This window comes from Cimex lectularius, unplaced genomic scaffold, assembly GCF_000648675.2.
Source record: "Cimex lectularius strain Harlan isolate CLEC.00 unplaced genomic scaffold, Clec_2.1 scaffold58, whole genome shotgun sequence".
NCBI classification, from domain to species: Eukaryota; Metazoa; Arthropoda; class Insecta; order Hemiptera; family Cimicidae; genus Cimex; species Cimex lectularius.
This window is the reverse complement of record NW_019392696.1, coordinates 679,024-702,714: the sequence shown is the minus strand read 5'-3', so window position 1 is coordinate 702,714 and position 23,691 is coordinate 679,024. Positions and strand designations below refer to the sequence as shown.

Below are 23,691 nucleotides of genomic sequence, written 5' to 3'. Positions count from 1 at the left end.
AATGGAAAGGACTGCTGGGTCAGCATCATGAATTATTCCAGAGATGTAAATGAGATTAAAACAAAGTTGTAATACAAATTAAATTGTACACCTATCCTAAAATATGTGAAATGCGTAATTTAATAATTTAAATTTAAAAGAACTGAAAATAACTTCTAAGTCATACATAATTTAAAAAAAATGTCCTTGAAGTCTGGGCCTAGAAGGGAAAAGGTCCTATTGCAAGGTTGCACAGTCATACCAATATTAAATATGGACACCTTATAATGGGGTGAGACCATGCAAGTGCCCGTTGTGTGGAGAGGGAAAAAAAAAAAAAAAAAAAAAAACCATCCCGAACAAGTTATAAGTGACATAGAGGCATGACAGATCGCTGATCTAATATTTCAGGGATATAAATATTTTTAATTGAACACACCTTTATATGAGTTATTTATTGGAATGAAGGTATTTATTTGTGAGGATGATAGAGCCTATCCCCAACTACCCCAAGGAATATTGAGTATGCTGGGGTAGTGTGAATGCAATTTATTGGCGTGAATGGAGGGGCTTATCACCAATCACCCCGAGGAACATTGCGTACTCTGGGGTAGTTTGAAAGAAGTCTGGTATGTGAATGTAATTTATTAGCTTGAATGTGGGGTGTATCCCCAATTACTTTGAGGATTATTCTGAGTCTGCTACCATTGTATTAAATAACATTATAACTGGGAGAAATATGAAAAAAAAAAAAAAAATTGGAAGGGTAAAAATGCGAGAAAGACAGGAAAATAACTGAGAAGTTGTAAGGTCTGTAGCTGCCTGAAACAGCAATAAATTGAATTGTAGAGTAATTGTAACATTATAACTTTTAGGTAGTTATAAATATGGAATAAATGCTGTAGTATATAAAAAATGTGTATCACAAAAATACTAGCAAATATAAATAAAGTATTTCAAATAAACCGATTTTACCAATGACAGTGACTCATAAAATTAATCAAATCGCCTATGCTTTACAATAGATCACATGTTTTTATCATTTGATATTAGTTATATCAACTCCATTACTAACTTAACTAAGATATTACTTAACAATTTATTACTTACTCAACATTACTTAACTAAGATATTACTTGGGAGGTGAATTTACAAAAACTACAAAAAAACATTTTTTTTTAATTTTAAGAAGAACAAAAATTTTCTTTTTTTAAAACATTGATCAATATTATGAGTTGTTAACTTTTAATATTTGGTAAAGCTCCATTTCCCATTGATTATGGCACAGATCCGTCTTGGCATACTTTGTACCAACTTCTTACATTGTTGTGGTGTGATTTGATTCCACTTGGTCACATTTTCTCACAAAAGCTGCATGGTGTATGCTGAAGGATTAACATCAGTGACAGATCTCATCGGCAGCACCCAGAGATATAGGTTTTAAAAGGTGGAGATTGTGGTGGCCATTCTAAAAAATTATACCTATTTTCATAAAGCCATGTTTTGTCATACGATCGGTACATTTATAATTTCTGGAAAAGAATGTCCATTTTGTGTTTATTGAGCTTTCTAAGGCTTCCTATCGAGTGACACTTTAAAATGTCAAAATAGTCGACTGCAGATATTCTCCCTTCTATTTTCTTAATGAAACCACCCATGTCATGAAGCATCCCCATACAATTATACTTTGCCATCAGATTTAAATCTATTAATTTTGGTTTCATCAGACCATACAACATTTGACCAATCATTTTCAGTGTAGTAGATGTATTGTTTTGCTAATCTTAGTTTTTTGCCTATCTGCTAATAGTGGTTTTTTATTTTTGCCCTTCCTCGCAAGCCAGCTTCCCTCAAGACAGGGCGAACTCCTTCAGCACTGATGTCGATATTATCAAACCACCAAAGCTTTTGTTGTATTTGAACGGCATTATCAACTTCGCTTGAATGAATAATATCGCGCTTGAAGGCATCAGAGAATTTTCGCTTACGACTGCTCTATTCTTTTCATTCCCTCTCACATGGGTTACCTTCATTTTTTCGAATGTTACTAATAGTCCCTGCTGAGCATCCATATTTGTTACTCAAAGAACGGTGGTTTGCTCCTTTTTGAAGCTCATCCAGAATTGCTTTCTGAATATTTTCCGATATCAGCTTCACCGTAAAATCATCACAATTCAAATATTGTATTACATTCAAATTTCAAAATTGACAACAAAAATTAAAATCGCTTTTTATTTACTAATTTAGATGCTGCAGGAATTTTTAATTGTTACCACTGTTGAAGTGATTTTAATTATTAATTGTTATTTCTTGGATTGAAACTCACAAAATCGATCAAGTAGTTTTATGAGACTTTTAAAAAGGACTGATTGCATTATGTTTACAATGCAGGTAGGAAAGATTTTGAGGATTAGAATAAAAAAAAAACATATTGGATTAGGACGAATTTTTGATAGTACTGCAAACATTTGATCAATATCGTGAGTCACAGTAAGTATATTCATACGGTGTTTATGTACATTTGAATTGCCAAATTGTTAATATTGTCTTGTTATTACAGTATTCCATTCATAGTTTAATTGCCATTGTTTCATTTATTCTAAAACCTAATTTTTGTAAATTAAAAAAATAAAAACAGAATAGTCGATAATCAAAGCAACAGCTAAGGAAAAAACAATGTATAACGACAATGTACGATACAGGCAAGATAAATTTTAAAAAAATTAACTTTTTGATTCATGAAGAAATTACACAATAAAACTGTAAAAATCGACCAATTGATTTCTGATAATTATAGACCATGTAAATATGAAATTTGTACAAAATTCTAAATGAACTTTTTCCTGTGCTTTGTGAAATATCTAGTTTAGTTCAATCCTTTCCAATAAAGATAATGTAGATTCTTTCATAAAAAATATGCTAGAATTTATTTCGAATCGAACAAAATAAAACGATGCATTTGCAGTTACAATATAGACTGAAACTCCACTACAAACATAATAAAAAAACCTTTAAAAAAACAATTATCGTACGAAATAGTGTGATATTCACACTCGATAGAATATTGGATTAGGTTGGCCTTTCAGCATACCACCCCATCTCCCTTGGGTCCGCGAACGGGAGCCTTGCCTGGCGCCACGGAGGGCCTCAGCAAACTAGGCCAAGGCTTCTATCATACCCGTCAATACGATACCGTTTTTCTCATAAGAAAAACATACCGGTGGATTTAGCACGGTTTTAGAAATGATTAGGAATCCGTCACGCGTGTTTTCTACTCTAGCGGGTTGGTATTAAAAAGACAAAACGGTTGATTTTGAAAGTTTATTTTTTAAACTAACTCGAATCAAAATTTAAAAGATCGGAGAATCGATTTACTTGCATCGTCAACATTCGCAATTGTATTCACATACTTCACACTCAGTTCATTCCTACTACGATAGTTTCAATAATTGAAAATAAAATTTAATTAGCTTCGGATCAAAGTGTGACAATCAGCTTGCATCAGTTTTACCAGAATCACAAATAAAACTTGTAGTAATATCCATTGCATAGCTATTAATAATAGTTATTCACTTAAAATGTTTGATAATATTTTAAAACCTAAGAGTGGCCAACTTCAACATTTTTATTTTCTTATCTTACAAAAAAACATTTTTGAGTATAATGCAAAGAAACTGGATTCTTGAAATTCTTAAAATCATCAATCCATCCTTTATTTGTTTTGTGCATACAACACTTTCCTGAAGCTGTATTTTTATTTTTTTTATACCTGACGCTTATGCCACTACGGTCTTGCAGGCTAGAGTATGGCAGAAAGACGTAAAGAGCCAAGTCAGGCTGTTCGTCATTTTTCCTTCTACTAATGAGAATCACGTATATTCCAAGAATCAAAGAAAGCTGAAGACTCGTTTTTTTCATCATACCTGACGCTGGCGCCACTGTTTTTTTATTAAGTGCCTCAGTCTGGCAGAAAGACGGAAGTCAAGTCAGGGTATTCATCGTTCGCTTCAAAAGAAACGGTGGCTATTCATGATTGATAGCCTTAAACTTCCTAGACCTGTAGGATCTCATTACCGAAGGGAATCGTAAAAGCTAAGACAAGTAAGTAAGCAATGAGAAGCACAATGCAAGAATGAAAGGAAGCATGAAAAGATTACTTTATCTTTTTTGAGTGAACTACACTTTCCTAAGAGTGTCTTTTAATAATTTTCCTACTTTTTGTCATTCCTGACAATGGTACCACTATGCCTTTTAAGTACCACAATCTGGCAGAAGGACGGAAAAAGTCGAGTCTGGTTGTTCGTCATCTCTTTCAAGAACCTGGTGGTTATTCATGATAGTCTGATAAACTTCCAGACCTTTAGGGATCCATGCTCTCAACGTGCATCTTAGAAAAGGAGACGAGAGAGATTGAGAAGAGGCCCATTTATCAGTTTTGTGTATATAACACTTCCCTACTAGGTTGTCTTTCAAAATATTTTTACTTTTTTTCCATACCTGACGCTAGTGCCACTATATTATTTAAGTGACACAGGTAAACAGATGACAGAAGTCAAGTCGTTTTCAAAGAAACTGGCTATTCAAGATGGCCTGATTAACTTCCAGACCTTTAGGGATCTCTACTATCAACAAGCATTGTATAAAAAAGACACGGTAAGAGTGAAGTAGAAGAAAGAGCAGCAGTTTACTGACGGGGCACTACTCTATCCCTAACCATACTCCATTTAATAATGGGCATTTAAGAAAGATTGGCGCAAACCAACAAGATATTGGTTGATTCTGCAATGAGTGGCATAGGACCTCCACTATAGCCACTATTTGGCGGTGTTGGTACAGTTTCTCCGGAGAAAGTGTTTTTGGACAAACTCCACAATCGTGGAAAAAATGCAACCTACAATCAGGACATGAATAAGGACTCACCAGCATAATATTTATACAGAACAAGGAAAAGGAATACTCCTGTTCATTCTCTCAAGAAAGCCTGATGCCACATCTCTGTTGGAAGGACGTTTTATAAATATTCGTATCATTCAGTCTTTGAGGGAACAAATATAATTGGTTAGAAATGCTAATAAGGTCCTGGCAGAAGTTTTGTCTGTTTAAGAAGTATCCCTGATTCAGAACTCCAAAGCTATTGCGAAAGAAGCGTAAACGTTGAGCAAGATTAGGTAGAAATTTTATTTCCCAATTAGTGTAGTTTGTCTCAGGATTTCTGATGACTGAAACATTTGCCCTGGATTTTCGCTACGCTGAAGCTATGTAGCATAAATATGAAGCAAATTAAGTTTGAATTGTGAGATTTACTTCTGGTCTGCTTATCCTCGCTGATTTTTGTGTGTTCAGTGACGTTTCGGCATTTCACCCAGTGTTTGAGTGATATTTGTGAAGTTTTAATTATGAGGTAGTCGATGGTGCGGGTTGTGCAGGTCAGGTATTAGCAGTTTGTCGGTGGGTTTGATGTATTAAGTCTGGGTCTTTTTGATTCTTCTAGTCGGCCTTTTTGATCTTCTGTCCTTTTTCTTTTTTATTTTAGTAATGTTTTTAACTGTGTAAACGATTTTTTGTGATTTATTGTTAATTTGTGTACTTATAGGTTTGGATGTTGAATGTGGGAAGTATTAGTAATATTTGTAGGTGTGTTTGATAGATTAAGGTTTTTGTTGTTCTAGTTGGTCTTTGGACCTATTTTCTTTTTAATTTGTGTACTGTTTTAAAAGATGTGAATGATGTTTGCGAGTTATTCTTGATTTATATATTTATGAGATTTTTGGTGTTGACTGTGTTATGTAAATATATTTCTAAGTTTTCGAGTATCATCATTTTCATTCCTTTTTATAGGTAGTGTAGTAGCTTCAAATTTATTTGTATTGTAGATAATTCGTGGTTACTTTCTGAATTCTGGTGAATTGTGAAATTTGATTTTCCGTCGTTGTCCCTAAACGATTTGAAACGTTTGTCTTTTAATTTTCGTCCTTTCTGTCCGATGTATTTCTCTCCTCATTCGCAGTTAGTGTGTATATTCTTTTTAGTTGTAGTTGGTTTGTCTTAACGACGTTTTGTCTCAGTAATTTTCCTATTGTATTTGTGATATTTAGTGGTTTTTATGTTTAATTTTGTTGAATGTTAGTTTGTTTATTCTTTCCCAATGTATGTGAATGTGTTCCCTTTAGTGTGTTTTGATATTTTGTTTTATTTTTGTATGCGAGTTTTTTTTTTCTTTTTGCCTTATGGTCTAGCATATTGGTCAAGTCTCAAAATGCGAGTTTAGTTTATTATTATTCAGAAATCGTGAGATGCGGTCTGGTGTGATGTAGGTTTCAGAAAAACATTTTCTTTATCGTGCCAACGTTTCGATCTTTATTGAGATCATCTTCAGGGGCTGGGATTTACAAGCATTGTTTAAATTATAGAAATACATGTAGGATGTGAAAAAATGAATTTCTAGCATTGTATAAATTCATTTTTTCACATCCTACATGTATTTGTACGACTTAAACAATGTTTATAAATCCCAGCCCCTGAAGATGATCTCAATAAACATCGAAACGTTGGCACGATAAAGAACATGTTTTTCTAAACCCACATCACACCAGACTGCATCTCACGATCTTCAAATAATCATTAAGAAACAGTCACTAAACACCAAGCTGTTATTGTTATCGCTATGGTTTGTAATTTTTAAATTCGTTTTCGTATTTGTATTTGGTTAGTGGGATTGATTTTAACCTGTCTGTCTTGCATTTCAGTGCTGCCATTTTGTGTTCGTTGGGTGGCTTGAATCGGCTTGTATGATGTTTGTGCTGTCTGGTGCTGTCGGTTTTCTGTGTCGATTTGTAGTTTGTCGTTTCTTTTTGTGATTGTTAAATCCAAAAAAATTATACCGTGTTTGTTTCTTTTTCTGTGGTGAATTTTATGCTGTCGTGTAGTGGGTTCAGGTCTGTCAGTATGACGTGTACGCAGTTGTTGGTGATTTTTACTGTGGCGAGTAAATCGTATATATGTGATATTATGTTTTGTCATAATTTCGGGTAAGTATTTCTCTTCAAAATGTTGTAAAAACACTTCTGCGAGATGTGACGTTGGGTTCCCATTTCCTAATCTGTCTTTTGGTGTGTATATGTATTTGTCAATTGAATTTAAGGTAGTTTTATTGTGGTGTCTTTTGTACTATGTCCATCGTTTCCTTTACTGGGATTAAAGGATAAAAGTATCCCCCACAAATAGTGAACGAACTTTTCATGGCAGACATTACAACGGCGGTACCAGGCTCCCAATTAATATTCACTGATGGATCATTACTAGAAGGACGAGTAGGCTGCGCTATATACGACCCCTCAGCCAAGGTGGAAAAAATGTTTTCCCTTCCCAGTCAGGCATCCATTTTCACTGCCGAAATGTACGCTCTTGTCTGCGCTCTGGAGTACATTGCGACACTTAAGGGGCACACGCTTCGCTATTGTATCAGACAGCATGAGCTCCATCAAGCAATTAGAACTTTTCCACCCCAACTCAAAGTGCGACTATCTAGTGACACGCATAGTCAATATCGTTTGTACCTTACGGCATCGCCACATACAACATTCTTACTAACAGGACACTGTGGCATAAAGGGTAATGACATAGCAGATCAGTTAGCCAAACGAGCGACAACAGCCGGACAATACCAGGACATAAAACTGCCAAAGACAGATGCGAAACGTACCTTAAACAAACACTGGTTAGTGGAGTGGCGCAACTGGTACAACAGCGGAACAGCGGGAAACTTTTACAAATCGCTACACCCAGAATTGCGCTCCATCCCATGGTTTGCAACATCCAACTTCGGATGCAAAAAATTTTATCCTTCAATGTCTCGGATACGCACCAACCACTACATTTGCGGGGCTTATTTGCACAAAATAAATCGTAGAGCGTCCCCAAACTGTCCCACCTGTGATCAACCAGAAACTATCAAGCATTTGATTTTAGAGTGTCCAGAATACGAGTCTACCAAAACAGACTTCCTTGAAAATCTGTACAACACAAAAGAAATCAACAAACCTGTCAGCTGGGCGAGCCTACTTGCTCTTAACAGAGTGGACGTATACCAGGTCATATATTCCTTCTTACAAAATAGTGGCATCAACGTGTAAACGTGAAATCGTTAAGGTAGAGGTCGGTTCAATCCCCTTGGGTTTCAGCCCGGATGCGGGGCTGTCTTCGGGTCGGGCTCTCTAAACGCGCTGGGCATTTAGTCCCCGGGATGTGGGGGGGATGTGGACTTTTCCATAGGTTTTTGTAAATGGTTTTTATCCACATCCTCCTGAAACACCCGTTTTATGAAGAACAGTAGCCTTTTAAATTGTGTAAAACTGTGGACGAGAGCCTCCCCGGGGATGGCTTTCTGTGGCCGGCAGAGATCTCCTCCTCGTAGGACAGCTATTAGCTTCCCGAGCGTTTGATCTGTATTTATTCTGCAGTATTTATTGTAGTTAGTTGATAGTTAATCATTGCATCTGTTACTTGTTATTAATTTATTTGTTTGTGTCTTCAAATTGTTAGTTTTGTCAAAATGTAATTTGTTATTTGGTAGGTCTGCACCTTTATTTATTCATGTTGTTGTTATCCTTTGCTGTTGTTGTTTTCGCACCGAAATTTTTTATTCTTAGTACTTATTGTGTAGATCAATCTTTATTGCTCTCGTTACGTGTTATTTATTTATTGCTTTATGAATTTCTAGTCATGCTAAAAAATGGAATTTGATACTTCATAGGTCCGTACTCTTGCTGAATGTTCCAAAACAAAGCAAAAAAAAAAAAAAAAGGATAAAAGTTTGTTGTGTCAAATGGTATTAATTTAGTGTTAATTTTAATTTGTACACCTTTGATTTTGTTAATTAGGCCTGTTGAGTTTTTTAAACAGTGTGTATCGTTTAGTTTGAGGTGCGTTTTGAGTAATGTTGGACAGATTTGCAGTTTATGATGATCTTATTGGTATGTGTTGCTTGTGTTTTTTGGGTGTTCTGTATTTAGGTGGTTGTGGGTTCATGTATACGAATTTGAAAGTTTCTTTACAAAATTAGGTTTAAGCATGAATAGAAAGCCTGGGTGGCTGAGTTTTAACGAAGCCATTAAACTGTTAGTTGTAATTAATCTCAAAATAATAATATACACGTAAACGGAGAAAGAAATTTTGATAATAATAATAATGTTAATGTTTTTAAATAATGATTTTACACTGTATTAATCGTGAACACAGCGAATCTAAATTGAATTCCTAAATTCTTCCGAAAGCTCTAAAGGGATGATATTACCAAACAAGGGAAGGAAATCAATTGGGCAAATAGTAATTAACGAGATTTCGAATCAACAATCAACATAATAGGCAGTTAATCGGAGAAAAAAGATCCGTTGCCCGTCCTAAATTGAGGGCTATTACTACGGGATACCGGCCGTTTAGCAAACCAGAACGTATAATGATATCAAAAGAATTTTCGATACAACAGAATCACGAAGGGCCCATTATACAAACTGGAACGTCGGCGAAATTAACTGTTCTGATGACTTCACATTTTTCCCTCTGTTTTCCCGGCGTCCACCTTCGATTTCTTTTACCAGGGGGAACTGACCTTTCATGTAACGGAATTATAATTACATGGCATTAGCTCTCGTCCCTTTTTTGGAGGCGTTTTCCACGACAATGAAAGCGTAATCATTCCGTTTTAGCATAAAGGGCTCTCGGACAGATCCTCGAGGGGGAAATGGGCCAGTGGTACCTGCGACCCCTCGCTTATTCAATGCTTCTCGATACGCGTTAATTTTACAAAAGAGGAGATACTCACAGCCCTGGGGAAATACACCTAACATCACAAAAGATTTAAAACAAAAAAAAAAAAAAAACAAAGGAAGGAAAAAAACAATCGCATGGGACTGATATAAATCCAGATTTGAGAATTTGGTCCGTGAATCGTTTTTAAATCTACAAAATTGCCACTAAATCACTGATTACTAAGAAAAATATTGGGCATTCCTGGCAAACATATGATTTACGAACCCCCTTCTAATTTTGTAAATGCTAATCTATTGAACGGTAGAAACCAGCAATTATAAGCGTTGTCTTTTTTTGAAAAAATCCACATATACTCAAGCAAAAAAATTTATAAAATTTAACTAACAATTTATTAATAATACATAATAAAAGTATTTATTAACAATTACAAGTCAAATATTAAGCATTCCTTTCTTTATTCCCTACGCTGGACATACTCAAACTATTGAGCCGTCTGAGGTGTCTTAAAACAAAAACAGAAACAATGAATCAATAAATGAAAATAAAAATGAGAATGAAATACAAATACAATAAATTAGAATCATGTGCAAAAAATTTAGATTTCGCTACATATCTTATTAGATCTAAGTAAACGAAACATTAATATAAAATTACATTGGAGACAGTTTAATAAAACAGCCATTAACAATTGTGTATTTAGGTTTTGGGTACAAACTTTAGAAGTTAAATTCACTATTTAAGTTGCACTGAGAGGCAAAAAAGTATCCACCCCTAATGTTTTTAATTGCCACTTAGACAATCTTCCTTTGATTATCTTAAAACAATATTTGGTCCGTTTTAAAGGATTATAGGTAAATAAAACACAAATAAAATCTCCCACTTGCGTTTACAATTGGTTTTTGTAAATAAATCTTGGAATAGCCAAGTCTTCTTTGTTTTTCTGTAAAGCTACGTTCTAACGCCCGGTGGTTTGATTTTTTTAAGTTGTACTATTTTTAAGTTTCAAATTTGTTTGAGTGGTGGTTTTAAGTGATTCGGCTAAAATCATGCATTGCTGGAAGATGAAAGAAGTCAAACGTATTTGGCCAGAGTGCTGAACATTCCTAGAACTAATGTCAGAAGGGACCAAGATACTGGAGATTATGCAAAAAGGCACGTACCAGGTCGCCCTCGGTCTCCTCATCAGAGAGCTGATCGTTTTATTGTTTTATTCATTGAATGTACTCCGTGATCGACATTTTACCGACGTTGGCATCAAGCAACAACTTCAACAAGAACGAAATGTAACTGTCAATTTACGTACATTTCGTACGTATTACAGACATTTATTGAGATATTACACTCAATATTCTCACAGCGTTCATTGTACCAAAACAACATTCTATTGATTATTTCATTTAAAAATATTTTAGGATATCTGTTAGCCGACAAGCTCAGACATTTATTTATTTAGCATAAGTTTAACTTTAGTGTGAACAAAAATATGGGGAGAAGTCCAGATTCTAGATAAGTGATATAATCAGGTGTGTTTGTTGCCAAACAATATATTAGGTTCTTCTTTATACAATAAAGGGTTATTTGCACACTTTAATAGCTGCGATGTCCCCAGACTAACACAGTAACGCTCGTGACACGCTGTTAAAAATTTCAAGTTGGAAGAAAACGGAATTTTATTATTAAATAGTATTTCAATTAATTAACCCTTTTTATGTAAGGTTTTGGTTGAAATGAAAATGTTAGTGTCGCGAGCAGGATTCGAACCTTCGGCTCGAATGGTGGGTTCGAATCCTGCTGGTGATATTAACTTTTTCATTTCAACCAAAACAAAAACGTGTGTATGGTGATTAGTGACCGTTAATCGATAATTATTCAGAAATCGTGAGATGCGGTCTGGTGTGATGTAGGTTTCATAAAAACATTTTCTTTATCGTGCCAACGTTTCGATCTTTATTGAGATCTTCTTCAGGACTCTCAACATGACACGCAAGAATGGCACAATTATACAGAAGACAAACACTTTGAGCCCTGAAGATGATCTCAATAAAGATCGAAATATTGGCACGATAAAGAAAATGTTTTTCTGAAACCTACATCACACCAGACCGCATCTCACGATTTCTGAATAATTAACAAAACAAAAACGTTAATTAATTGAAAGAAGTAATTTGGTCAATCAGACTATTAAATGTAATGGATTAAATATTATTTTATTAAACTTATGCAGAGCAAATTTTACACTCACTTTCTTTTATTTAAAATGTTATAATGACAGATTTGGAGTTAAAGCTATAAACTATTTTTATTAATTCTTGTTTTTTAAAGCCATCTTTCCTGTCTAGCAGGTCTTCCCCGTTCCTGAAAACTACAATATTGGGCTTATTCAAGTTTACCTCCAAGTTCCAGGTATCGCAATAATAATAATTTATTGCATAGTTTTGCTCTTAATAATGCTTATTACCTCCTCTGGCCTCGAAGGAAGGGAAGGAGGGCAGATCGAGAAAATAAGCGATTGGATTTCGTCTTGTTAACACACTTGTTAAACATCCGTTGGGGTAATCCTTACATACTCCAAATAATTGGACACTCGAGCTCATGCGGTCGAGTATTATCATGTATTAAGACGTCGTTTTCCCCAATAAATGGAGCGAATGGGACTTCAGCTTCCAGAAGAACTTCCTCAATGTACTTAATGCAGTCAATATGAATTCTGTATGATAATCAATTCGGTACGGGCATGGACGTTGATTCCACCCCGTACTGACTGTCGTGAAAAGGCTATGGAGCATGAAGCAAAACGTTCTCCACGACCTTTCCACAAAAGGTCCCGGTCATCTGCATGCCACAAACCAAACCGGCACTCATCTCTGAAGAGAACAGCTCCCATCCATTGATCAAGTGTCCACGCGATATGCTGATAGTGGATAGTGGCCTTTCTACCCGATGCCTCTCCAGTAGACTAGGCTATTCTCACGAAGCCTTTTGATGACAGTTTAGAGGTCACCTTCATATTACGTACGTTTGAAGTTGACTGGCTATCAAGGAACGATTCCGCGATCGAGGAACCCGATTCCATAGCGATAAAAGCCCTAGCCGCCGTAGATCGTGGTCGACCACTGACTTGACACTTTTCTCTTCGATCGAGAGTTCCGGTGGCCCTAAATCCTTCATGTAGACATCGTGGATGGAAAAGCGCGACACACCCAGGTCTTGGGCTACGATCATCGTTGACAAAGCATTTGCCCGGGCAATATCTTCTCGACTTAAAACCTTGCTTTTAAGGGAAAAACAACTATTTAAAAAACAACTGACTCGACAGGTTGGCTCTAGAAAGGATGAAATTGAACTGATTTTCTTTATTTTAATCTAATGCATGTAAAAGTTTACCACTCTATAAAGTTAGAAATGAATGTTGTGTGTTGTGTTTTCATTTTAAGTCAAGTATTAATATTTATATCTATTTTTTTTTTTTTTTGTCGTTGGGTGTGAGTATATTAGTAGCCCGAGTAATTTTCTAAGGGCTTTAATTTTAAATTAATCAACCCGGCGAGTGGAGGGTGTTAATGAACCCAGTGGACGGTGAAGAATGAAAAGGGATAATGAATGACAGCCACCAGTGTACAACAGACTGTGACCATTAATTTTTTTATCACGGTACTTACGGCTGACCAGCATCCCCAAAATCGAAAGCAGCATTCCTCCCCCCGTTAGCAGCTTCATTTATTATAAATTTAATAAAACCTCACGTATTTTGGGTGGCACAAAAATGTTTTAAAATGTCCATCGATGCTTGAAAGAAGGTAGATTTTAACAAGAAAGATGAATCTGATTAAGACCAATAAAACTCATATAATTTTTTTTTTTTTTCTGCTGTACATAAAGTTTAATGAAGATGTTATTTAGAGATTAAAACGAAGACGAAGGAGGGACCAGAAATAGTTGATTGAACAATTCTCTATCAAATTATTTCATTAACTTATCCACAACGTCTTCAATTTTTATTGATAATTTTACGTGCATCACATTGCGGACATCTATTTGAATCCCGCTTATTCGAAAATAAGCTGTTTGATCTGTTTCTACAAGTGTTCCCAGTAATACATAGGAACTGAATTATTCTTGGGAAAACAAACACAGAATCTTCCATCATAGAATGGGTCCAAAAAGAGAAGTCGACAAAGGCGCTAGACAAAGTAAACTTATACTTCCACAACCCTCACCCAGACTGGCAAACTCACTGCTGCAGTTAGAGAAGGCTAAACTCAGAGGATGAAAGGACTATTCAATAATGATCAATGAGAGAACATCATCACGTTCGAATGCAAAGCAACCACCAATAGAGGCATAATTTGAGGTACAAAGAAAACCCGGGAATGGAATTGCAGTAACGATAGTCATTGACCTAGCACTTCTTAGGAGAACGATCGAGAAGGAACTAGGAACGTACAATGAGCGGTTGCAGTCCCAGGGGAACAAAAACCGCCGCTTCCTAGTGTCCATCGTCATCTTCATCATTATCCCTCAGCTGTTTGACAAATGTCAGTTTTCATTGCATACGCAATTTCGCACGAAGAAAGTGTGAACGAAGATTGTTTGGTATGCCATTGAGTCCAGTTTCGCTTTCAAGTGATTATGCAAATTGTTCCACCTTTTCTCAAGAATTCAAAAGCGGAATTTTTTTGCGGACTGCCCGGCGTGTTTAAGGAAAACTGACCAGAACTAGACTTAATTGCACTCCTTTATCAGGCGTTGACATGATTATGCAAATCGCTTCTAACATTTGCCAGGCAATAATTTCCTGTTTTTTGACATGTTAATTCTTAGGCCGGATAATAAATTTTACACCAGGAGAAAGACTTTCTAATACATTCAAGGGCCAGTGTGACGGACGTAAAAATGTATATTTATCGATAATCCGTTTAAAAGGTGCATAAATTATTTTCGTGGCTTAAGTTGAGTGAGCTCTTACTATTAAACACTCCGTAATAAGTTTCAATTTGTCTTGTTCCGTCTGAACCCTCTTTTCGATTATTCATCCATCCTATCGTGAGGGTGAGGACCTTTCAACTTTATCTTCTTCCCCTATCTCAGACCTCCCTAATCAAAGATAGGCTATAATTTGTACCGCCTAAGTAATTCACGTCTCGCAAGCTGGCGAGAAACACGACGATCACCAAATAATAAATGCTATTTTATGGATTATAACGGTTGCATGAAGTGTTAGACTCATAAATAGATTCTTTGGCTTTGAAACAGGGTCGAGTTCTATACTATTCAAGTTTTCAATTATTTCAATTCGTTCATATAATCATTACACAAAGCATCAGAAGGTAGTTTTATTTTTAAAGTTAAAAATAATCTTTTTTTAACTTGACACTGCTGTTTCATTCTCTCTTGCTGTTGGCAAGAAGATAAAACGTCTATTTTCGTCTAGCAGAGGAAATGTAACTACTTAGTGAAATTGGTAAACAGTAAGCAGTCTGAGGTTTGTCAGTTTAAAGATTTTTTTAAAAGACAATGAAATTCCGGAAGATCAGCAAGGAAAACTTTAAAAATGTATGTTTTAAATTGAAATTAATTTACTTTATACGGCTCGAGAGAAAACGAATATGCTCACAATATAACTGGGCAATGGTATGCTAACTTGGGTATAAAGTCCATTTCCCTATTTATGTACTTATTAAGCTACTTAAATTTAAAATTAGAATTATTTGTCAAACGATATTGTTTATTTATTAAAAATGGATATTCTAATAGGTTTGGTGAATTCATTGTAAACATATAATGACTGTCTCCTATACTTGCTAAGCGAATTTAAAAACATAATATTGTTTATGTATATGTATTGTATATTATTTTGTAAACTTATATTCAAAGAATAATTATTCATCACAATTTTAAACTACTGTTAATTTTGAAGATTTAAAATATTTCTCTAATCGTTTCGGAAGCGATTCATCACAAACTTGGATATAATGTCCGTCTCGTACAACACTTGGGTGCTAAACTTGTTAAACGACACGAATATAAAAATATAAGATATTTTATTTGTGAATTTATTTTCAAACAGTAATAATTCATTCCTTAAAGGGTTTAAAGACTGATTCTGCCATAGGTTCGGCAGTTAATGCAAAGCAAACATGGGTGTAATGACCTTCTCCCATAGGGATAGGGATCGGCTATGTAAATAAACAATGGAAACTGAGGGAGGAGTTACAGGCATTCTAAGCATGCCAATTGATGCCACTACTCCAAAGTACAACTTTAGTAAAAAGTACAAAGTACTGATACCATAACGGGTAGAATGGGCCACAGGAATGGGTATGACTGACGGTAAACCTAGGTACATATGCTACAGTTTTCCAGTCTGAAATCATAGCGAATGAACAATGGCCAGAGAATAAAAAGGCTAGGAATATATTTCCGGAAGATAGCCATTTTCTCTGACAGCCAGGTAGCTCTTAGGGTCCTAGCCTCATGCGAGACGAAGGCAAAGAGTGTTTGGAACTGCATGGAAGTTAGTGACACTAACGACCGGACCCTGGCATGGGGTCCCTGGACATTCGGGGCATAGAGGCAACGAAAAGGTTGACATGCTTAACAGCCTGCCATAAAAAAGGATCAATCTTAAAATGGTTCCTTTATGAGTCCAAAACCTGGTGGAACAATACCACAGGTGTGAGGCACGCGAAGAGATTCATAGAAGAACCATCCGCAAGATTTACAAAAACATTACTGGAAGACAATCGCAACCGAACCAAGATTCTGGTTGGACTCCTGACACAGGGCACTGGCACTTAAGAAAGCACATGCACCGGATAGGAGCACAGACATAAGAAACACAGATACTGCCAGGAAGAAGAGGAGACCGCAGAACACATTTTATGTTTCTGTGAAGGTGTATGAACGTGCAGATTCTTGCAACTAGAATAAGAAAAACCACAAGCAAGATCCTACACTAAGGAGCCGCTGACATGCTTTGGAGGCTGGTTAATAACCTGAAGCTGGCCAGTGAGTTATAAATAACAGGGAAGCACAATAGATCTATTCAGGTCGAGGTGCAGTAGGCCTTGTGGCCGCTTCTTTTATCCCTATCCTATCCTCCTCTTGATGCTATCTTGTTGACCGACATAAATTTAAAATATATTTTATTTGTGAATTTGTTTTCAAACTAATTTGTTTTTAAAATATCAATTTCTAAAAGAATTTAAAGGTTGATTCTGCAATCTAATAAGCAGTGATTCATCTAAAACTTGGGTACAATGGCCGTCTCCTATACTTGGGTGTCATACATGCTAAGCGACCAAACTTTAAAAACAGAAAATTTTCAAGCACGATTTTCTTTTCAAACAATGACAGTTGATTTTTGAAATTAAAGAAAAATAATTATTCATTCCTAAAAGGGTGTAAAGACTGATTCTACAATAGCTTCTGGTGCGAATTTATTGCAAACTTGGGTATAATCACTGTCTCCTATAATACTTTGTGCGACACTTGTATGAGTCAAAATCCAAAATATACTTTATTTATGATTTTTTTTCAAACAATAATTATTACTTTCTAAAAATGTTAAAAGATTGATTCTGCAATCAATTCCGCAGAGAATTCATCACGAACTTAGGTATAATTTTTTCATACTAATAAATATATGTAGGAGCCAACTTGATAAGCTATTTACATAAAAAAAATACATTTTCAACAATGAATTTCTTTTTAAACAACTATTGATTTTTTAAATTGTTTAAATATTGATTGAGCGATGGGCTAGGCAGCGATTCGTCGCGAACTTGGGTAGTGACCATCTCCTATACTGGTGTACCACATATATATTTACTTGTTTAGTGATTCAAATTTATAAATATAAGATTTATTTGTACATTTCTTTTCAAACCAATATTATTAATACCTAAAAGGATTTAAATATTGAATGTACAATAGGTTTGGCAGTGAATTTATGATGAACTTAGGTATAATTTTTTTTCTTCTCCTATACCTGGATTCCAACTTAGCAAGCTATTGGGTATAGTGACCGTCTCCTATACTACATACACTTACATATTTAGCAACTTAAATTGATAAATATACGATATTTTATTTGTACATTTCTTTTTCGTACAATAACTTTTAATTTCTAGATTGGTTTAAATATTGATTGTGCAATCTGTTCGGCAGCAAATTAACTGCAAACCTCAATATAATGATCATCTCTAATTCATGGATTAGCGACTTACATTTTAAAAATAGATCTTGTATAAAGCTGCAAGGTAATGAGAAATGTCATCTTTGTGCTATGTAGAAGAAATAATCAATGGTTGTAATTTATGTAAATTTATTCGTAATGAGAAATTTATTGCTTTGAACAATTAACTTTTGTTAAAAAGGATAAGGATAAAAGGTTCATCCTGAATCGGTTCTCGTCGGCAGTTATTTCAAAATAAATGATTTTGAGCATGCCAGACCTTTCCACTGAGCTGTCAAAAGCAGTTTTCAGATCAAACGCTGGCTTCCCTCGTCTTCCTATGAACATACGTTCAACCCAAGTCAAGTAAGTTTGCGTAGATTGCACACGTTCCTTTTATGTTTTTAATGATAATCTCTTGCTTTCGTTTCATACCGATCTTTGTAGGTTGTTAAACCATACCGGTTTGAAAGGGTCTAATTACATTTCATTCACCGTGACAACCCCGTGGGAATTTAGGCGATGGCTTGATAAAAAAATAATCTGACAATAGCTATCATCGTGAGCTTCTAGCTAATGTCTGCGGGGTGATGAACTGTAGTTTGTTCGTCTACCGTCCTTGTTTATAATGTAACTCGCTTTCACATAACATCAGTTCTGAATTTCGTGAATTAAAATTTAGGATAAAGACTCCCCTAAATTACAGCCTATTTAGAAAAGTTCTTATAAACAGTAAATTTACTCTTTAAAATAATTTTGATCTTTAGATTTGAAACTGTTCATGGAGAGAGCTCAGTGCATATCTCTGTTCTGTAGAAACTAGAGAAGAAAAGGACATCAAACTTCTGAGAGGACTAAAGACTAGTATCAAAGCTACGAATTGCACAGTTCATCAAATATATTAACTGATGAAAACTAGGAATGTAATTTTATGTACAAAAAACAACAACTTTATTTTGTTGAAGAATAACAGTTAAATATATTTTTCTAGCTATTTTGCTTTTCAATCTATATATTTACTTTTCTGCTTTTTCAGGAGGATTTGCTCTTAATTAAACATTGCAACCAGACTATAATACATTATCTGGATTTGTAAACATAAATAAATGTGCAATGAAGAATATTATGTATATTTCTTTTCGTTATGTTATTTACTTAATTAATTGTCGATGATGTTTTTTGGCGTTGAAAAATCGATTATCTCGTTTCATCATTTTTAAATTTGTATAAAATTCATTGAGTTTATACAAATTTAAGTTTTTAGTTGGATATTGTAAATTCAATGGAATACAGGAACCTGAGATAATTGTAATTTACCTACCATTCTTCTATATGTCTTTGGAACAACTCGAGAAAGCCGGTGGCCATTTTCATTTGATGTAAAACCAAACTTTTTTTGTACAATGCATACATTATTATATAAATTTTATTTTGTTGTTTACTTACAAGATTTGATTTAAGTTCTTATTTCTAAGTTACATTAATTTAGGGCCAACTGGACATACTGCTGGCTGGTTGCCATTGCCATTTAATGTAAAACAAAACATTTTATTTTGTACATAGCTCATATATTTTTCCATTTTTTAAACTAATAATATATAAATAATATTTATTGTTTTAGTAATATCATTTTATTTAAATTATCACTTCTCTGTTTTTATAAATTAAGGTCAACTCGTCGGACGGTTAGAAGCCATTGTTACTTCATGTTAAAAAAAATTTCCCATTAGTTTCGCTTATAAACAATTTTTCATTACTAATAATAATGTATATATCCTATTAATTTTTTATTTATTGTTTATGTTAGAAAAGTTAAAAAAGTTGAAAAAATAAAAAGTTTATTTATAACAATATATTTATATTATTATTTTTGCGTATTTATAATTTTGGGCCGACCAGGTAATAGAAGCCGATAGCCATTGTCACGAACTTAAAAAAAACAACCCTACAATTTTGGTAATAAAAATTGTATCGTTTACTTTATAGTTTCTAGCATTTCAGAAATTTAATTTTACACACAAATTGACAAATATTAGGTTCATATAGTACAACTAAAACTACACAACATAATACGTGACTGTGAACTACTACAAGAATACCGGAAAAAGTACAACATAATCTCCAACGACAGAACAACATTAGGCCCTGACAGTGACAGCAGAAATGAATTATTTGCCTAAAGTTTATGGTCATATAGTAACCCCTTCATGGCTTTCACTGAGAGGTGACTGTATTTATTAGAGAAAATAGTTAAGTGTGGACATGGACGAGTCTGAGACGGGATATCAAATACCCCACACACTCGCCAATTGTTTGTAGTATGAAACGAAGGGGTAGAGCACTGGAGCAGTATAAAAAAACCGGTGACAACCCCTGTGATTGTATTAAGCAGGTGAGTCACCGAGTAACATTAAATAGGAATTTATTTATTAGCGTGAACGGCGAGGTTATGAACACCCTGCCGGCTTCCCAACTGTAGTCTTTTAAATAACATAGTGTATATTTTATATTAGTTTTAGCAGTTAGGCAGCAGTTAGCCGGCAAAATAAATGTTCATAAATGTAGGAGTATATTAATGGTTGGACATCTCATGAGCAACATTGTTGAGTGCAATCAATTTATTGCACAATTAAAAATACATTTGATCTTATTTTAGTAAAACGTAGGTAAAATCGTTGAATGTGATTTTTATGATTGCTCAAATTATTATGCGATGTTTTTATTGTGATTGGTTGTTTGTAAAAAGAAACAACATACAGATTTTAAGTTTTAAACTTCAAGAATAATTTAATAAAAACAATTAGTACTAAGTAAGTGTACAATTACAAATGCAGAGGGTCAAATAGGTGTCACAGATAATAAACAATATATATAAATATATATTTAAAAATTAAGATACCATTCTAGTCCAAATCAAGTTAACTTGTGGCTAGTGGTTTAAAAACGTGTTTAAAACCCGCTCTGCGTTCTCAATAATGTTGTATATACCATTTCAACATTTAAACTTTAAACAAGGCAAGGAATCACGTACTTTACGATGATCCGTTGAAAAGCTGATATACAGAAATGGAAAAGTCGATTTGTAAAAGCTTCCATGTTTGCCTTGTGTGTGCGCCAGGACAATAAGACATCACTTTCAACATTAAACATACAAGGGGGTGACTGCAGTGTGCAGTCCTCAGACGATATAACGTACATTTATTTCACAGAACCACCCTTCGCATTACATTAACCCCCTCTACGTTTCAGCGGTGGTGGGGTTCCATGCACCATTCGCCGGCACCAACGCGCATCCCATTTCCCACCAGTCTCAAAACAAGTCTCGTGAGGAGTTGTCGAGCAGGAGCTGCACCAGATGAAAAGTGTTAACAATCATACGACATCATAAGTGTGGAGTGTGTTGATCTCCTCCTATCTATTCGTAATATCGCTTAAGGATTAACGATGTGGTCGTACAAGGTAAGATAAACAAATCGGAAAACAAAATCTAAATAAAATTGCAACACCTGAACTCACTTAATAAGAGTTATTTAATAACTATAAAATGTACAGTTGTAAGTACAATAATCAGAGGTTCGCCTGGTTTTGTATTTGTCGACACTGTCTTCGGCAATTTCCAAGCTCCCTGATTGAACAGTTCATTGTGACAAATCGAGGATTGTGAAATTATACTTATTGAAAATATCAATCAAACCACAGATTCGTTGAGCAATTCGGCCTTAATAACATATAATCACGGCTTTATTACGTTTTAATAACTACAATATAGACAATCTTAAAATTGATTATTGATGATTGCCTGCCAAGATTAGAAATCTAACGTGGCCAATTTAAAAATTCTCATTTTCGATCGAACAACAACTCATCGATTGTCATTTTATGTTTCCTCGATGACATGATATCGACGGCGTGACTAAACGAACTGAAGATTATCGAAGAATACCATAAAGGTCGTACGGTCGTGTCAACTGATAAGACACAACTGCAGGCCTGTTGATATATTTGGACAAAGGTGTCTGAGTATGTTGCAATCAACACGTTGAACATTAATAGTTAATAACTACATATAAGAAAACTATAAATTTGACATATGCCCGGCATTTCTTCTAAGGTCACTATGATCCTTTTAGTCCAGAGTAAAATTTCTTTGTGGGTAAAAAGGTTATAGTTGTTCAAAAGTTCAATATTTCCATATATCCAGATGCTTTAAAACGTTTTTAAAAACACATTTGGTCAAGGTGCGTAACTGTGTGGGCGGACTATCATAGGATCGAACTATTGTCGAGTCAATGGGTCCGCACCGCAGCAGGAGTTGAGGGTGGATTTTATCTCCCGATCTCCTTTAACCAAGGTCGACTGGCTTTTGATTTTTATTTCATGTATCCGCGTTCCCTCCAAAGCCTGGTACTAACTACCTGCTTCCCGCTTTGAAACTAGTTCTAGAAGCTGTTTAAACCCTGATAAAAAGCGAATGGCTAATCATTTCCCTGTTTACAAGTTGAATTATTCGATTGGCAGTTTGCAGGTCTGGTAATGATGTACTTTCAACGGGTCTCGTTAACGAATTCCACCCGCAGGGTGTCTTCAGAAAACGCATGAATATTAGCCATTCTCACTACCCACGGTGGCTTATTTTTTTGGCGTTGGGTTACAGGTTTAAAGTAAACATCCACTTATTATTCCTGCGTATACATCAGTTACGAAAATACAATCAAAGAATTCATCTCCTTGTTTCCCAGACAAATTCTACAAAACGGAAATAGGATACGAGAGTTTTAAGTCTGGCTTAACTTTACCGAGAGATTTCAAGTTGTTTCAAGAATTAAGCTGCTGCTGAAGTAGCAAACTTAGAACCGTCTCCCTTAACTGCAATCTCACGGAATCTCATATTCCAATGAATTCCTGGCCGTCTTCATTCACACCACAAATGCTACCAAATGCAGATAATTTTATAGGAAAAGTTGAATCAAAGACTATCTATCACACTAAGTGAATTTACTAGTATCAATCGCGATATTTTCTTCCGAAGAGGGAGAAAACCGAACAGCTTCACGTTCAAGTCTCGCCGAAGTTTCATTCAAACGCGTTTCACGCCATCTTCAGTGAGGAATTGAAATTCACGCTTGACACTACGACGTCCGATATCACTGATTGAGAAAGCAATTGTTTTTCGTTTTCTAGGACATTTAAATTGAACTTAATTGATATTCACGGCCAGAAATTGCTGGGATTGTAACGTACCATCAGGGTTTCATGTAAAGACATTTCATGGAATCGTATCTTGTCTGTAATCTTTCCAAAAAATACGTCTCTTAAGTATTTTGTTAATAATCAGGCAATAAAGTAAAACATCCTTTATAATTTCATAGAATAAAGGTGCAGTAAAGTAAATAAAATCACCATTCCCTGTCAGCGTTTAGTTGATAAACATTCCGATGGACGCATATATTTTGTAGTTTGTTTTTAAAATATACGTGATTCAATATAAAAAAGTAATAATTTTTAACTATAAACTTTTTTTTAGCTTTGCCGTGTAGGCATCCGCCATTCCAGAACTATAAACTTATCTTCTTTAAATAAATTCTTGTTATCTTGCATATCTTCAAACTGGTTCAAGACTTCTTTTCAAGATGGCGATAATGAAGAATAACATCATTGAACAAACACGAGCCAATATGTGTAAACATATAAACACGCTCTTGATAAAAATGCTATAAATAGATTTTGTATCGGAACCATTTTTCACCAGTCTTTAACTGGCCGTCCTT

General features: G+C 34.9%; 2 protein-coding genes across 3 annotated transcripts in view; one reads left to right on the top strand and one right to left on the bottom strand.

Moving 5' to 3' along the window:
• Window positions 1-23,691, bottom strand: part of LOC106670634 (mitoguardin) — a 71,575-nt gene that overhangs the window by 5,626 nt on the left and 42,258 nt on the right. The gene's annotated exons all lie outside the window — the stretch shown is intronic.
• Window positions 21,229-23,691, top strand: part of LOC106670635 (protein unzipped) — a 39,454-nt gene continuing 36,991 nt past the window's right edge. Inside the window, exon 1 of the mRNA XM_014401150.2 lies at window positions 21,229-21,382. Within this exon, the coding sequence (XP_014256636.1) occupies window positions 21,368-21,382 (15 nt within the window). The 5' untranslated portion in view covers window positions 21,229-21,367. The remainder of the gene's footprint in view (window positions 21,383-23,691) is intronic.